This window comes from Microcaecilia unicolor, chromosome 14 (genome assembly GCF_901765095.1).
Source record: "Microcaecilia unicolor chromosome 14, aMicUni1.1, whole genome shotgun sequence".
Classification (NCBI taxonomy): Eukaryota; Metazoa; Chordata; class Amphibia; order Gymnophiona; family Siphonopidae; genus Microcaecilia; species Microcaecilia unicolor.
This window is the reverse complement of record NC_044044.1, coordinates 4,725,324-4,743,292: the sequence shown is the minus strand read 5'-3', so window position 1 is coordinate 4,743,292 and position 17,969 is coordinate 4,725,324. Positions and strand designations below refer to the sequence as shown.

Sequence of the window (17,969 nt, the reverse complement as noted above, 5' to 3'; positions counted from 1 at the left end):
TTACTTATATACAGAACATGTTCTTTTGCACACAATGTTCTTTACTTAAACTTTGTACACCCAGCTCACATCTGATCTTTTTTCCTTGCTTTTTCTTCTAACCACAAGTCAGCATTTCTTTTGTCAGACATTATCTGTTCCTAGTCAGACATTATCTGTTCCTAATCTCATATGTCAGGTGAGGTCCTGTGTTTGCACTCAGCTTTCCACTGACTCACATTCCTTCTCAAGGTTATTGCCTTCTCAGCTTTTCTGTATTTCTTCTTACTTCTACACAGGCTCCTTTGCAGTTGTGCACAATGGATTAGGTGTGAACATTTGAAGAATACCAACGAATGGTAGTTATGGGCATAATTGCTAATTAATGCTAATCAGCACCAATTAACACTAATTATAGCTGATAATTGCTTTAACACCAATTAAGAGCTAATTAATTAAGTTACATGCAGGGGATACATGTATTATCTTGTACTGAAGGAATAAAAATACAATTGGGGAATATCAGACTTTCAAAAGAATTTCTTGATCAATCACTAAAATCTCTACCTTAATTTGTGCTGACTAATGCATATTTCTATTCCTTTTTCTTGAAAGAATATGAATACCAAGGAAGTGTTACAGAGGAAAGAAACCCTTCATCATTTTGGTTAATTAAAATTTTGCTTTCCAATTAAATGTCCCCTTTTATTCAGTTCAGGCCTCAACAGAATAATGTAGCACTTGGGGATGAATATACAACCCAGCAGTCCTGCACTGGAAGCTAGGATGGCAAATATCTCCACAGCCACCATGTATTTGCCTTTTGCGCTCAAGTAGGCTGGGATGAAGGATATCCAGACACTGCAGAACACCAGCATGCTGAAAGTGATATGCTGGGCCTCATTGAAACTGTCAGGCAAATTCCTTGCTAGGAAAGCCACAATGAAACTTAAAAAAGCCAGAAAACCAATGTACCCAATCATACTATAAAATGCAATGGTGGATCCTTCGTTACACTGTAGAATCATCTTACCAGGTTCAGACTGTGTATCATATTCTGGGAATGGAGGAGAGATGAGCAGCCATATAATGCAGATTACAACTTCACCTGAAGAGCAAAGAAAGAGTAGATAGCTGGAGACTCTTGACCCAACCCACTTACTCAACTTGCTTCTAGGCTTAGTGGCATTAAAGGCAATGAGAACTATGATGGTTTTTGCCAGTACAGAAGAGACAACAATGGTGAAAATGATGCCAAAAGCTACTTGTTGGATCAGACAGGTTACATTTCCAGGATGGCCAATAAACATCAAAGAGCACAGGAAGGACAGCATGAGAAAGACAAGTAGGATGTAGCTGAGCTCCTGGTTATTAGCTTTCACCAGAGGTGTGTCTCGGTATTTAATAAAGATGCTCAGCACTAGAGCATTGACAATGGAGAAGACAATTGCAGTGGAAGTGAAAATTGCACCCAATGGATCAGTATAGGACAAGAATTCTATTAGTCTTGTGATACATTCAACCTTCTTCTCATTAGGCCATTGATCCTCAGGGCACTTCAGGCAATTCTCTGCATCTATGAAACATAATATATCATATCTTACTATAGAATACCTTCTTATATAAATTATTTTGCTATTTTAGGGAAAATATTTGGATCTATAATCCTATATTCAAATAGAAATTCAAGAAAAACATATTTTTGTTGATCTCTCTTTCAGCAGGATTCTAGCACCAATGATCCTACTAATTTTGGGTTAATGCAGCAACATCATTGTTTTGATCTCGAGGGACAAGCATGGACCCCACAAGTCCTCCAGAAATTGCTTGTCTCACTGTGGTCGAATGTTGGTTGTGGACTCCTATATATCATACAGGAAATGTTGCCTACTTTATGGAAACACTTTTCGTTGTCTTTACTTTGATGCAAAGTTTATTGCTACTTTGTAATCATAAACTTTCCATCAAATTAAAATGGGAAAGTGACTTTCTGCTTTTTGATTATGTAGGCTAAAGTTCATAACTTTGAAAATAAAAAGATATATTGGTGAGTAGTGCAGTGGCGTAGGAAGGGGAGAGGGCGGTGGGGCGGTCCGGCCCGGGTGCACGCCGCTGGGGGGGTGTCAACTCCGCTGGGTACCTGCTCCCTCTGCCCCGGAACAGGTTACTTCCTGTTCCGGGGCAGAGAGAGCAGGAAACCAGCGGAGCCGACGCAGCTCCCAGCGACATGCACTCGGGGCGATTGGGCCCTCCCACATGTCCGTCGCCGCTTTTCCATGTAAGTACGCGCTCCGGAGAGGGGAGGGTGCGCCGTGCTGCACCCGGGTGTGGGGGGGTGCGCAGCGGCGACCCGCCCCGGGTGTCAGCTGCCCTCGCTACGGCACTGGAGTAGTGATATTCAGTTTACAAATGAGATAGCTAACTGGTTGAAGTTAATACAGCTTTTTTGCTATCCTGTCTATCTGGTTAGCAAGCTAAACACCTCCGCTAAGCTGAAAGCCTCCGGCTCTGGATGGTGCTGAAGTGGTCTGCAATAGTAATCAGCAGAATTATCTGGAGAGTGCTGCTAAATATATTAAGGTGCTGAATCACTGGTGGCTTTTATGAACTAAATCTTTCATTTATCCAGATAAATACTACTGAACATTGATCCCTATATATTATGTTACCTGATCTTACCCACACTACATCCCTGGAGTTCTAGGTCAGTTCCAACCTGGACAGTTCCCATCCACCAGTTCTCAGTTGGAAAATTCCCACCACACCAGGGAGGACAATTCCTACCCATAACTTAAAAAACAACAACAACTAGGGCAATTAATCTCCTTCCCTTTTCCACATAATTTGGGAGGGGGCAATGCCCCCAACCATTACCTTTGACACATCTTTCCCCTTCCAGACATGCAGTTCATGTGTGTGTGTGTGTGGGGGGGGGGGGGGGGGGAATCTCCCCCACATCCTCCAAATCTACACCGTCACCATCCTAAGCCCACTAGGCACAGGAAAAAAAAAGATCAAATTAAGCCGCAATGTTTTTTGTCTGCTGCTGATGCTGAAACCAGAAATTCAATGACAAGCCCTGTGTGAGTTTTGGGATTGAATTACTGTTTTTTAAAACGCCAGCTAGGGCATGATTGGTTAAGTTGATTTTCAGACCTAACCGGCTATGGGTTAGTGAATAAAGTTAAGACAGCTAGTTATGCAGTCCTATTTATTCAATAAGGGCCCTGTTTACTAAGGTGTAGTAGCGTTTTTAGAGGGTGCTAAATATTTACGTATGGTAACCATGGAGATGCCCATAGGAATATTACATAAGTATTGCCATACTGGGAAAGACCAAAGGTCCATCAAGCCCAGCATCCTGTTTCCAACAGTGGCCAATCCAGGTCACAAATACCCGGCAAGATCCCAAAAATGTACAAAATATTTTATACTGCTTATCCCAGAAATAGTGGATTTTCCCCAAGTCCATTTAATAACGGTCTATGGACTTTTCCTTTAGGAAGCTGTCCAAACCTTTTTAAAACTCCACTAGCTAACCGCCTTTATCACATTCTCTGGCAACAAATTCCAGAGTTTAATTACACGTTGAGTGAAGAAAAAGTTTCTACGATTCATTTTAAATTTACTACATTGTAGCTTCATTGCATGCCCCCTAGTCCTAGTATTTTTGGAAAGTGTGAACAGACACTTTACATCTACCCATTTAACTCCACTCATTATTTTATAGACCTCTATCATGAGGTGCGGTCACACCATGGAGCGATACAAAGGTATTATAACATCCTCATTTTTTTTTGTTACATTTGTACCCCGCACTTTCATACTCATGGCAGGCTCAATGCGGCTTACATGGGACAATGGAGGGTTAAGTGACTTGCCCAGAGTCACAAGGAGCTGCCTGTGCCTGAAGTGGGAATTGAACTCAGTTCCTCAGTTCCCCAGGACCAAAGTCCACCACCCTAACCACTAGGCCACTCCTCCACTCCATTCCTTTCCTAATAATACCTAACATTCTATTTGCTTTCTTAGCCGCAGCAGCACACTGAGCAGAAGGTTTCAACGTATCATCAACGACGACACCTAGATCCCTTTCTTGGTCTGTGACTCCTAACGTGGAACCTTGCATGAAGTAGCTATATTATGGGCATCTACACAATTAAAGCATTATACATAAACACTAGTGTGCCTCTAGCATGGCTTAGTAAACATAGCCCTAAGTGTGCCTTTTATAAAGGCGTTCTAGCATTTTTTGGTGCATGCTAAAAATAAGCATGCACAAAACACTAGAGATGCCCATATATTCCTATGGGTGTCTCTACCATTTAGCCCACGCTAAACATGCTGCCACGGCTTAGTAAAAGACCCCTAAGCTTGTCAGCTAGGTATAAATATTGGGACCTAACCAGGATCCAGCCCCAAAACACTTTTGGAATGCCCGTGACAGCTGGTTTCAGGTTCGGCACTCTCCTGTAATGTTCAGCAAAAGTAACTGGTGAAGTGCCGCTGAACATGACCACTTAGCTGCCAGCAAGCGAGTTAACCAGTCAGTGGCCATTTCAGGTTGGCTAACTTGTGCTGAATATTGACTAGAAAGATCCCAGTATTCAGCCAGCGTTTTTTGGAGTTTTTTTGTCTGCCGCTGGTGCTGAAACTGGAAATTCAATGCCAAGCCCTGTGCGATCTTCTGTATTGAATTTTCAATTTTTTAAAAGCAGGCTAGCACATGACCGGTAAAGTTAATTTTCAAATTTAACTGGCCATGGGTGAACGGATAAAGATATGATAAAGCTATTTGCGCAGTCCTATTTATCCACTAAGATTTGCCAGATGGGTCTGATTATCGGGACTTAACCAGTCTCCGCCCCTAAAATGCCCCCAGAACACTCCTTATATGGCTGGCTTCAGGTTTGGCTCTAACTGGTCATTTTCAGTGAAAATAACCATCAAATGCCACTGAAAATGACCAGTTAGAGCCAAACCTGAAGCCAGCCATTCCCCGCTGGTTAACTCATTTTAAATATTGTTCGGAAAGAACATATAATGGTATCATTAAAGAAAAAGACAATATTAGAAAATGCACATACAAATTATTATAATGTTCAGTTGGCTTGTTATCACAATTTATTTTTGTTACATTTGTACCCCGTGCTTTCCCACTCATGGCAGGCTCAATGCGGCTTACATGAGGCAATGGAGGGTTAAGTAACATATGACTTGCCCAGAGTCACAAGGAGCTGCCTGTGCCTGAAGTGGGAATCCAACTCAGTTCCTCAGGACCAAAGTCCACCACCCTAACCACTAGGCCACTCCTCCACTGTTGCTACTATTTGAGATTCTACATGGAATGTTGCTATTCCACTAGCAACATTCCATGTAGAAGTCGGCCCTTGCAGATCACCAATGTGGCCGCGCAGGCTTCTGCTTCTGTGAGTCTGACGTCTCCACGTACGTGCAGGACGTCAGACTCACAGAAGCCTGCGCAGTCTTCTACATGGAATGTTGCTAGTGTGGAATAGCAACATTCCATGTAGAATCTCCAATAGTAGCAACAGAATCTCAATAGTAGCAACATTCCATGTAGAATCTCCAATAGTAGCAACATTCCATGTAGAATCTCCAATAGTATCTATTTTATTTTTGTTACATTTGTACCCCACGCTTTCCCACTCATGGCAGGCTCAATGTGGCTTACATGGGGCAATGGAGGGTTGTGCCCAGAGTCACAAGGAGCTGCCTGTGCCTGAAGTGGGAATTGAACTCAGTTCCTCAGGACCAAAGTCCACCACCCTAACCACTAGGCCACTCCTCCAATCCTTTGAAAGCATTTTGTACATTTAAAATGAGATCCTTATTTGGCAGGTTGACTTGTATGGTAGTATTAGGATTTAGAGTTGCCATTTTGGATCAGGGTACAGGTGGGGCAGGAGTTTCCAGAAATGTGCCCTGCCTCTACTAGCCACTAGGGGCCCAGGGTGAAGGGATGTGGTTCTCAGTATGAGATGAAGTCATAGAGCTGGAATGACTTGGTTCTCTTTTTCAGAGAGGAGGAGTGGTGAACTTGGGGGTCCTTTTTACTAAGCCGCAGGAAAAAGGGCCCTGTGCTGGCGGCAGAGTCTGTTTTTCCTATGCACCAAGGCCCTTTTTCCCACAGCTAGTAACCCCCACCCCCCCCAAAATGGCCATGCGGTGAAAAAAACCTTACTGTGTGGCCATGAGGCGGGGAGCCCTTACCGCCACCCATTGAGGTGGCAATAAGGGCTACGGTGCTAACCCAGCGATAACTGGGCAGCGTGCAGCATTGCCCGATTACCACCAGGTTACTGCCACACAAGCCATTTCCTGGGATTTTCTTTTTCCCCCAGAAATGGTTCTCACTCAGGGTGGGACTACCACCGGTGGCTGCACTGGGCCGGCGGTAGTCCAAGAAGAGCGAGCATTAAGCCTGCATTAGGCTTACCGCTGCTCTGTAAAAGGGCCCTGTGGTTTTCTATGCCAGAGATTAGGGAGACTTGGTTCTCAGTTTCAGGGAGTTTCAGGTCATCCCCTACAAGGGAGGGGACATGAATCTCTGCGGTAACTGTACAGATGGATGCCATCCTTCCACAGACTGTTGGACTGTATCTGCTAAGCCTATGCGCTATTAGTTTTTGCAACCATGTCATAACAACAAAACCAGGCCTCTATGTCCATGTAAAAAAAAGTCCTACTTTTTGTCTTCATGTATGAAATATGGTTTTCCAGAAAAAGCTACAGAGCACTATAAGTTATAGAATAGTGTCAGCTGTGAGTAAAATTGAATATTATTATTATTTGCTAATGGTTATGGTTATGATTTATAGATTATTTGAACTTGCTGTACTGCCATGACTAACTGGCAGCTCTCAGAGGTTTACAATACAATAAAATAACTTCAGTTAGGAAAAAGGAAAGGAACTACAAAAAAATTGACAGGAAAGTGGACAGAGCAGAGATGCAGATAAGTAGGGAAAGCAGAAGGATTAGAGTGTAGAGGGGAAAGGCAGTAGCGGTTTGCCAACCAATTCTGTGGTAAAAGGTTTAGCGACGAGCCAGGTTTTAGGTTTGATCTGAATATTTTAATGGAGGTTTCAGCACAAATGGCTAGTGGGAGAGAATTCCAGTGAGAAGGGGCAGCAATAAAGAAAGCACAATGATGAGTAGGCTCTAATTGGGAAAATCCGGGGCTGATGATCATTTATTGAACAAAGGAAATGAGCCGTACAGTATGGGATAGTGAGGGAAGAGAGTTCCTAGGGTAAACCAAGCCTATGGGATTTAAATTTAAGGACTAACAATTTAAAGAATATGTGCTGATGGATCGTTAACCAGTGGTATTTTTGGCATAACGGGGATGCATGGTTGTAACGATGGGCATGGCAAAGCAAATAAATGGCTGAGTTCTGAAGGTGTTAACTACCAATTATTGTCTTTAATTGATGTTAATTGGTGTAACTGCTATTGGTTGGTATTCTATAAATTGCTTGATGGTTAGTGCAGTGGGCTGAGAACATGGACAACTAGGTTTCAATTCCCACTGCAGCTGTTTGTGACTCTGGGCAAGTCACCAACCATCCTTTGCCCCAAGTACAAAACATAGATTGTGATCCCACTAGGGATAGAGAAAGTACCTGCATATTATAAATGTAAACTGCTTTGGTTACACCACAGAAAGGAGGGCAATTAACTCTATGAACATTTGACCCTATCATGATCTACTGCAAGAGAATGTGGACCTGGGAGGAAGATGGATGGCTCAGGCGAGTGCCTAACAGTAGTGCACACAGTTTACAGAATACTAGCTTTTATGCATCTCACTAGCTACAGTAAGGAGGGAAAATTTACTCTAGCTACTGAGTTAGCATAAGTGCTTGCACCTAAAGTTAGGGGTTCAAAAGTGGACTTTATGCACTGTATACTTGTATGCATCTATACTTGTTACTGGATATGTGCAGCCATTGCATTCATCCTACATGGTATGGTGCTTCACCTACCTGTTCTGTTAGAATATTCTCCTTCAGCACAAGGGAAGCAGTCAAAGCAGCATATTGGTTTCTGTTTGTCGAAGACTTTCCTGTACCCAGGAGCACAACTTTCTGAACACACAGAACGAGGAGTCTGAGGAAAGGATGAAAAGAGAGAAGCTGAGTTATTTTCCTACTTTATCTAACAAATACTCCTCTGTCGCTTCTCATTCCATCCTCTTCTAATATTGAGCTACTTTTACAGAGACAAGACATTTTATATTTAAATAAATAATGTCAAGCCTGTTTGAAGTGTGGATTCCAGAAGATGGCACTTTGGTTCACAGTGAGCTGCTGATTCTTAGGAGCCAAGGGGTTGAAGCTTCCAACATTGATGCTGGTGTAAGTCTTATCAGAAGGCATGACCCAGTTTATAATGTCGTATCTAGTGGAAACTTCTCCCTTTTCATCAAAGAGGAACTCATGTCCATTTGGGGTTTTAAAGCGAACCTCCTTAATGTATTGGTTGAGCTACAAATTAAAAGAAATGATTATAAATTTCTTGTGGAATAAAATGGTGAGTTAGATCAGTGAATGCACTTCGAGTTAGACCAGATTAATCAAACCTAAGGAAAAAAAAAACCATAGTGTCAGCTGTCTGGAATAGATTTGAGAAATTAAGGAATGTAGGAAGAAATTGGAAAGAACTTGAGCCAAAATGTGTCTATTTAACTCATATTTGAGGCATCAAGTTACATAACTATTAGGGGCTCTTGTACTAAAGGGTGTTAAGCCCTAATGCATGTTTAGAGAGTGAAAAAAGAGACAACTTCAAAACGTTTTGCAATATTTTGCCTATTTTAGTATGGTAACCAGTTTGTTAAGTATTTTAAAAAATATATTTTTCCTGGGGATGGGTTATGGGCGGAGAATAGGCTTGAATGTATTAAGCAGCTAGTCTGTTAGGATTACAGTGTGCTAACTGGCTATAAAGCCTTCTCGGTTTCTTAGCACCTCCTATATTTCTACTGTATGTGTCTAGATTAGGTTAGTGTGTCTTATAAAATAAATATATATGCACTGATTCTTAAAAACACATTTGCATACAAAGTTACTCCTGTCTTGGAGTAGGTGTAACTTCATGCAGGGGCTTTTGACTAAACTGTTTTATAAAGGTATGACAGAGACATTTAAACACCACTGTTGCATAAATGCACTGGAGGCAAGTCTCTTTTTTTTTCCAATTGAAAGGAAGCTCTGGAATGATGGGTCATAGGCTGAAGGTGAAAGGGGACAGACTCAGGAGTAATCTAAGGAAATACTTGTTTAAGGAAAAAGGTGTTCGATATGTGGAGCAGCTTCCCGGTGAAGGTGGTAGAGATGAAGACTATATCTGAATTCAAGAAAGCATGGTCAAGTAAATGAGATCTGTAACGGAAAGGAGGGAGTGTAAGGATAAGCAGTCTTAATGGGTCATATGGTCTTTAACTGACATTGTTTTCTACATCTCTACTCTCTCTATATGTGTGTTTTGTAAAATGTACACATATGCACCGATTCCTACAAGCACATTCATGTATAAACTTATTCCTGGTTTTGAGCAAGTGTAACTTTATACAGGGGCATTTAGTTAAACTATTTCATACAGATATATAGCAAATATGTACCCTTTATAACACATATGCAACATCTGTCCTTACACGCCTTCACAGCCTAGTTCTCTTGTTATAAAATTACCCCAACAAGTATGTTCTTTATTATGCACCCTCTAATTATCTCCCAATAAAGTATATGATGAAAGAAAAGATCATGTGTTCTTTTTTTGTACAAGTAAACCTTGTATTATGGTAGAGTTTGCTTGTTTTCTGCTACTGAAAAAATTGACGTCTGATGTTGACCTTTGTGCATCTTTCATATGCTAATCAACCGGATTGGTCTGTTCAGTAGTGTAGTCTATAATTTTCTCACAATGCAGTCCAATAGGGGCAAAGTACGGTTTCTAATGGGAAGTCTTATAACTTCTATACGCTGACAAGATTTGTCATAAAGCTAGAGGACATGAAATAAAGCTGCAAGGAGGTAAGTTAAAAACAACATAAGGAAAGAAGTGTGTTCATGGAAAGTGTTGTGGATGCCTGGAATGCCTTCCCAGTAGGGGTAGATAAAATAAAAATAAAAAAAAGTGATAGAATTCAACAAGGCATGCAATAGACATAGATGATACCTGTATAGTAAGAAGATAGAATCAACACAAAATTTAAATTACTTTTGCACTTCAAATAGACATGAGAGGAGGTACCCTGCATAGAGTGGCAATTATAACCCTAAAGGAAGCCACAGAAGGGGGTTATCTGCATGGAGCAGCAGATAGAGCTGTGGAGGGGCATAATCGAACGCAAACGCCTATCTCCATGGGCGTTTATCTCCGAGAACGGGTCCGTGAAGGGGCGGGCCGAACCGTATTTTCGAAAAAATGGACGTTTTTGAGCTGGGCGTTTGTTTTTTTTAGCGATAATGGAAACTAAAAACGCCCAGCTCAAAAACATCCTAATCCGAGCCATTTGGTCGTGAGAGGGGCCAGGATTCGTAGTACACTGGCCCCCCTGATATGCCAGGACACCAACTGGGCACCCTAGGTCAGTGCGGTGGACTTCAGACAACGCTCCCACATGCATAGCTCCCTTACCACGGGTGCTGAGCTCCCAACTCCTCTCCCCCAAAACCCACTACCCACAAATGTACAACACTACCATAGCTCTTAGGGGTGAAGGGGGCACCTACATGTGGGTACAGTGGGTTTTGGAGGCCTCCCATTTACCAGCACAAGTGTTGCAGGTGGGGGGGGGGATGGGCCTGGGTCCACCTGCCTGAAATGCACTGCGGTATCCACTAAAAGTGCTCCAGGGACCTACATACACGCAGGCCTCTAGGACTGGTTGCTGCTATATAACCTTGGCACACCAGTTGACACCTGAAGACTAATCTCTACGAAAACGTCCTTTATTGGAATAACCGCCTTTACTCACAGTTAACTGCAGATCAGAGGTTGTGCCCCACTGGCAACGAGTCTCCCTGGTACTGAGATGAGCAGTAGGTCAGAGCTGGCAGAATGCTGTACAATGCCCTCTTTCAGCCACATTCAAGGGAAGAACTAAGTTCTCTAATGTGGCTAACACAGGAAAGGGAACTAAAACTGGCTTACAAAAATGGCCACTACCACATGGACTACAACAGGAAACACAACAGGGCACACTCTGACCTAGTAGGCAGGGGGAAAAGCACCATGGGAGAAGAGCCTACCAACTACCAACATCGTGAGACCGTAACACAAGCTAATGAAATCACGGAGCCCAATACCCTACACCCATCACAATGCAATGCTGATGTGACCCTGTAGTGCATCTGAGAGCCACATCTGACCCAGGGAAAGGCTGTGAGAGGATCGAACACATTCTGCTGTCATGGAGGTGGGTACGGCATTTGAGGCTGGCATACAAGCTGGAAAAATGTTTTTAAAGTGGGGTTTTTTTGGTGGGAGGGGGTTAGTGACCACTGGGGGAGTCCGGGGAGGTCATCCCTGATTCCCTCCAGTGGTCATCTGGGCAGTTGGAGCACTTTTTTGGGACTTGTTCGTGAAAAAAAGGGTCCAAAAAAGTGACCCAAAATCGCGGTAAAACGCCTTTTTTTTTCGATTATCAGCTAAAGACGCCCATCTCTCATCGGCTGATAACCACGCCCCAGTTCCGCCTCTACCACGCCTCCGACACGCCCCATCAACTTTATTCGTTTCCGTGATGGATTGCAGTTGGAAACGCCCAAAATCGGCTTTCGATTATACTGATTTGGGCGCCTTTGCGAGACAAACGTCTATCTCCCAATTTAGGTCGCACTATAGGCGTTTTTCCTCTTTCGAAAATAAGCTGGATAGTCATCTTACTGTGCATATTATATTAACTATATTGGTTTTTATCTGCTGTCATCTAATATAATAAAACGCACCGTGAACGTTCTGAAGACAACGTTCTGAAGTCACTCAAACACTCCCTGGCTGTAGGGTTCGTGGATTCATGGTGTGAAGCCACCCAGCCGTCTCTGCCCCGCCCTCGCGTCAAACGTCATGACGTTGAGGGCAAACATCATGACGTCGAGGGCGGAAAAAAAACAAACAAAGCGCAGCGTCAGGGAAGGAGGCGGCGCTCCCAACGTCTCTAGCCTTCCCTTCGCTGTGTTCCGCCTTCTTCTGACGTCAAGGATGACATCAGAAGAAGGCGGAACACAGCGAAGGGAAGGCTAGACGTCGGGAGTGCCGCCTCCTTCCCTGACGCTGCGCTGCCAGAACCGCCACCGAGGTAAATTTAAAAAGAAAAAAAAAAAAAAGGGATGTTGGGGGGAGAGAAGAGGGTGGGCAGTAAAGTTGAACAATGGGAGCGGGAGGGCAGGGGAGAAACGACAGCATGGATGCGAAGGGGGGGCATGGATGCGAAGGGGGGGGGAGAAGAGGGCGGGCCAGGCTGGGACATGGAAGAGAGAGGAGCATGGATGCGAGGGGGGGTCATGGAAGGGAGAGAGGGGAATTGCTGGAAAAGGATGAATGGAGGGGGCAGGGGACAGAGGAGCATGGATGGCCATGGATTGGGATGGCAGGGCTCAGGGAGAGAGGGGAATTGCTGGAAAGGGATGAATGGAGGGGGCAGGGGACAGAGGGGCATGGATTGGGAGGGCAAGGCTCAGGGAGAGAGGGGAATTGCTGGAAAGGGATGAATGGAGGGGGCAGGGGACAGAGGAGCATGGATGGGTATGGATTGGGAGGGCAGGGCTCAGGGAGAGAGGGGAATTGCTGGATAGGGATGAATGGAGGGGACAGATGGGCATGGATGGATATGGATTGCAGGGTAGGGCTCAGGGAGAGAGGGGAATTGCTGGATAGGGATGAATGGAGGGGGCAGGTGACAGAGGAGCATGGATGGGCATGGATTGGGAGGGCAGGGCTCAGGGAGAGAGGGGAATTGCTGGAAAAGGATGAATGGAGGGGGCAGGGGACAGATGGGCATGGATTGGGAGGGCAAGGCTCACACTCTCTCTCTCATATACAATGTCTTTCTGACTCTCACTCTCACACTCTGTCTCACACTGTATCACATTCACTCTCTATGTGCCACACAGTCACTCACACACTCGCTTGGTCTCATACACTCACTCTCACGGAGAATCTGTGTCTCACACACACTCTCGCACACACACACACACTCTCTCTCACACTGTGTCTCACATACACACTTGCACACACTCTCATTCTCACACACACACTCTCTCACAAACACACTCACACCCAGACTCACTCTCTCTCTCACACACACTCACACTTTCACTCTGACTCTCACACAGTCACTCTCACATACACTCTCCCAAACATACACACTCCGAGGAAAACTTTGCTAGCGCCCGTTTCATTTGTGTCAGAAACGGGCCTTTTTTACTAGTATATAATGTTTCTCCAAGTGAATCACATACATTCTGTGGAAGTTCTACAAGCCATGCAGATTTATGGTCTATCCCTATGAGACCCAATGGACAACAAAAACAAAGCAATATGTAAATTGATTGTTTTCTTTATCACTATTTTTATAAGAGAGCTCCAGGAGCTGGATTAAAAGCTATACAAACAACAGCAATATTTAGCCCTAACTAGATAACTTTACTTATTTAAGTGGATCACAGAAATAACAGTATTAAATTTAAGCAGAAAATGTATATGTTTAAGTCTACAGCTACATATTCAGTAGTTTGACTTAAATGGATATGCTGAGTGAATGTTCGCTTAAAGGTATCTGGATATTTTTAGGCAGCTGACTCCTACAAAATATTCATTCTGAGTAGTTATCCATATATGGTGGATTCATCTTTTGCAAAACAAAATAGAAATGAGTACAGTTTTATTCATAGTGTATATATTTCTGTTGTCATATTATCAGCCATTACTGAGATGATTTGGTTGTACCAAACTTTTCCATCAATTTATAATATATCCATTGGTCTGATGTTTTATATTGACTTGCATTAAGACTTTTTTTTCTGCTGGATTCTATTTATCATACCTAGCATTCTACACCTAAATCTAAGTGTATTCCATGACAATATGCGTAACTTAATTGGCTTAACAAACTGATCTGCATTGTTAACAGCACTTAAGCATTATTGAGCACTAATTGGTAATAATTAGAATTTATGTGCATAACTCTCAAAATGTATGCTGTAACTCTCTGCATCTAAATTATAATGTGCACATCCAAAAAGGGGCATGGTTATGGGCAGGGAAATAGGCATTTCATGGGTGTTCTCAAATTTACGCAAGTTGGTCTAGAATATTGCCCACTCTGCATAAATCTACGTGCAGGGATTTATGCCACATTTTCATTGGTTTAAATAGATGTGCATAGTTTTAGACACTGGGATTTCAACTAATTGTATTCAATATATTGCTCCTAAATCCTATAGAATACAATTAGGCGAAAATGATTTCCAGACCGATTTTCCAGGCACCATATATAAAATCTCACCATTATATTTATTTTTGTTTTGGAGTCTTTCCTTTACCTATTTTTGGAACTGTGCCAACTTGCTGGATTATATACTTGTGTGTTAAGTTAAAATGGGAGTCATTGTTCATATGCTTAGCATTGTTTTCACTCTATGAACCATATAAAATGAATGTTATTATTAATAATTTATTTATGAAGGCTGCTTGAAAAACTCTCATTTAAATTACCGCAGCTGCGACTTAAACTACCCTTTTTAACATCCCTAAACATTGCTATCCCAACTACAAAATTACCGAAGATCCCAATCCCAACTCTCACTCTTCTAAATTTTGGGAGGGATTGGGTGGGCTGAAATGTCTTGCTTCTAGCTTGCCTCCTTGCTGCCCATCAATTCTCCTCAGCCCGGAGCCCACCAATTTTCCTGACTTTCTTGTACTCTTTTGCTCCGCCCCAACCTTTAAAAAACAACAAAATTTACATACCCTTTGAAGTCACCATTCTTTCTGCTCTAATTTGAATGCCTTACTAAGCCTCAACATATCTTCCCAGTAATCAATTCTTATTTTATTTATCCCTTTTTGCTAATTAATTTGTAAATTAATTAAATTATATAAAAATTTAATTCCTTAAGTCTTTATAAGATTCCCATTGTAAAATAATTAAATTATCTTCTTATCGAGTGTATAACTCCCCCACCACCACCCATTTTTCTTTTATCCCTTCACCATAACAAAATATATATAGACACTACTGCAGCAATGCCAATATTATCCACCCACAATTGATCTTATGGGTAGTAATAATGATATTTATGTGATTTTTTAAAATATGTTGACAGGGTATTACAGTACTTGCATTGAATCTGTGAATGTATAGTAGAAACTTATGTGGTAAAGTTTTCATTCTTGCTATTATTTTAAACTTTATATAATTCATTTTAACAATGATCTTTCTTATACTTTTATTGATTTTATTATATTTATTGTTTGCAGACTCCTGACAAAGGTTTTTCCAAAACTTGGCCAGGTTGGGTCCTGTTTCCATTAAAGTTGATATTTGAATATACTCTTGCTGTGTTTGTCCTTCCTTGGATAACTGCTGCTGTTTTGTTGTCTCATCAGTTGCATGATCAAGTTTCATAGTGATCTCTATGAACAATCTTTTTTATAATTCACAAAAATTCTGCTCTTAAAGGTGGTACAAGATTGCTGGTATACCTATGTAATATGTCTAGAATGGGTAGTAGACATAACAGAGTAGGCAAAGCCTGCTTCTACTGAGTGGTACCATAGCTATAAGTACACATGAAGGAATAGCATGGTCGACCTTTATGTTCTCAGATGCAATTAGGAAGGCAATCTTTTGATTAACACACACACCTGAATTACTTCTTACATATCTTATAGTACTCGCCTTGGGTATAAGGCAGGATATAAATAAATAAACATAAATATACCATATTTGATTGCAATAAGGGAATGGGACTTGATATACCTGCTTTCTGTTGTTACAATCAAAGCAGTTTACATATTTTATACAGGTACTTATTTTGTATCTGGGGAAATGGAGGGTTAAGTGACTTGCCCAGAGTCACAAGGAGCTGTAGTGGGAATTGAACCCAGTTCACCAGGATCAAACCACTAGGCAACAGATAGCAAGTGACCTAATGCAGACATTGCTAATCTTACAGAACTGGAGGCTGACAATTTCCAGGTCAGTGGGTGGACAAAACGATGATAAGGTTGGTGTGAAAAAAAAACCAGAAGAACAGAATTTAAGTTGCCCTTGTCTGCAGACACTTTTATGTTTCCAACAAAGAATATTTAACAAGAAGGTAAAGCATTGCACATATAGCAAAGAATTAATTAGAAGTAATTTACCTGCCAGGGCAAAAATTCCATTCTATGCTCCAAAAGTTGAGGCTTGACTGTTAACATGTTGTTCAAAGCATGAGCCATTGCATAGACTGAGAGATAAAGACTGTAAGTGAACCGGAAATTATCCACATCAAATTCTGAAACAGAAAGGTCAGACAATGCCTCCTTTCCTGTGCAGTTGGGAAAACCAGTGCGTAGAGGCCTGTATGGCAGCTCACAAAAGAAAGCCTGTATCCACAATGACTGTAAAATAAAGGGATCTGGGAATGTGGATGGATAAATATTGTAAAGGAAATCCTTAAACCCCAGAATCTTTCCTTTAGGGATAGCAAACCCTAAAGATCCATTGAATATGACACATGTTGAGATATACCAGCCTTTTAATTCATTAAGGGAAGACACGGCAGTAGAGAGGACCCACTGTTTTCCAGCAAGATTAAATTTATAATACGTGTTACTGCAGATTAAACGTACCAGGTAACTAGAAGTGCTATACATAATAACTACATTGGCCAGTGACTTCTGGATCATATCAAAAATCCTGCCCAGTCTTGCAATCTGTTGATCTTTAAGGAGCAAAACCAAGGGTATCACTTCCAGAAAAGCCACACAGCTACCACTCCTGATAATTTCCTTCTTCAGTTCTTCACTGCCTCGCTGATCACTCTCATCATTTGAGGTGAGAATCCCCACCCAGTTCCATCTGAAGAGATTCAGGAGCTGAATCATACCACTGAACTGTGGATAATCATTTGGGACAGTGCAATAAAAGAATGGGAATTCAGTCCGATCACTGAATTGTAGATCCATAGATCCATAGCTTATCTGTAATTAAAAAGGAAAGAGGACCTGATTTATTCTCTTTAAAGATTTCTTATTTTAATTTTTTTTATCTCAAACTTTATGCATAAGTAGCTTAAGGAAATATTTTGACATTGAAAGGAGTAAGAATTTGTAGAACAGCAGGAGATGGAGATGGAGACTATCTAGCTTATTTTCGAAAGAGAAAGACGCCCATATTTCGACCCAAATTGGGAGATGGGCATCCTTTTCCCGTGGGCGCCCAAATCAGTATAATCGAAACCCAATTTTTGGCATCCTCAACTGCAGTCCGTCGTGGACACGAACAAAGATCATGGGGGCGTGTCAGAGGTGTGGCAAAGGTGGGAGAAGGGCGTGGTTATCGCCGAGGAGAGATGGGCGTCTTTAGCTGATAATCGAAACAAGAAGGGCGTTTTTTATGAGAATTTGGTCCGCTTTATTTGGACCATTTATTTTCAGGTCCAAGTCCCAAAAAAGTGCCCCAACTGACCAGATGACCACCAGAGGGAATCGGGGATGACCTCCCCTGACTCCCCCAGTGGTCACTAACCCACTCCCACCAAAAAAAAACCACTTTATAAACTTTTTTTTCCCAGCCTGTATGCCAGCCTCAAATGCCATACCCACCTCCATGACAGCAGAATGTGTTCTATCCTCTGACAACCTTTCCCTGGTTCTGATGTGGGTCTCGGGTGAGTGTGACACCTTTTCTGTTAAGGGCACTGCAGAGTCACATTAGCAATGCCTTGTGGTGGGTGTAGGGTATTGGG

The 17,969-nt window shown here is 42.2% G+C and overlaps 1 protein-coding gene across 1 annotated transcript; it reads right to left on the bottom strand.

Annotated features, from left to right (window-relative positions):
* Window positions 1–647: 647 nt before the first annotated feature.
* LOC115458179 (vomeronasal type-2 receptor 26-like) lies at window positions 648–17,187 on the bottom strand. The gene is made up of 4 exons (XM_030188038.1): window positions 16,381–17,187; window positions 8,265–8,492; window positions 7,992–8,115; window positions 648–1,555 (listed from the first exon to the last, which is right to left on the bottom strand). The coding sequence occupies exons 1-4, from the start codon at window positions 17,185–17,187 to the stop codon at window positions 648–650; spliced, it is 2,067 nt and encodes a 688-aa protein (XP_030043898.1).
* Between the last annotated feature and the right edge of the window lie 782 nt (window positions 17,188–17,969).

Coding starts and splice junctions, on each gene's coding strand:
- LOC115458179 (XM_030188038.1), bottom strand. CDS start 17,187: ATGGATCTACAATTCAGTGATCGGACTGAATTCCCATTCTTTTATTGC. Junction 8,493..16,380: donor TGGAATTTTTGCCCTGGCAG/GTAAATTACTTC, acceptor TTTAATTTGTAG/CTCAACCAATACATTAAGGA. Junction 8,116..8,264: donor GGAATCCACACTTCAAACAG/GCTTGACATTAT, acceptor TCCTTTCCTCAG/ACTCCTCGTTCTGTGTGTTC.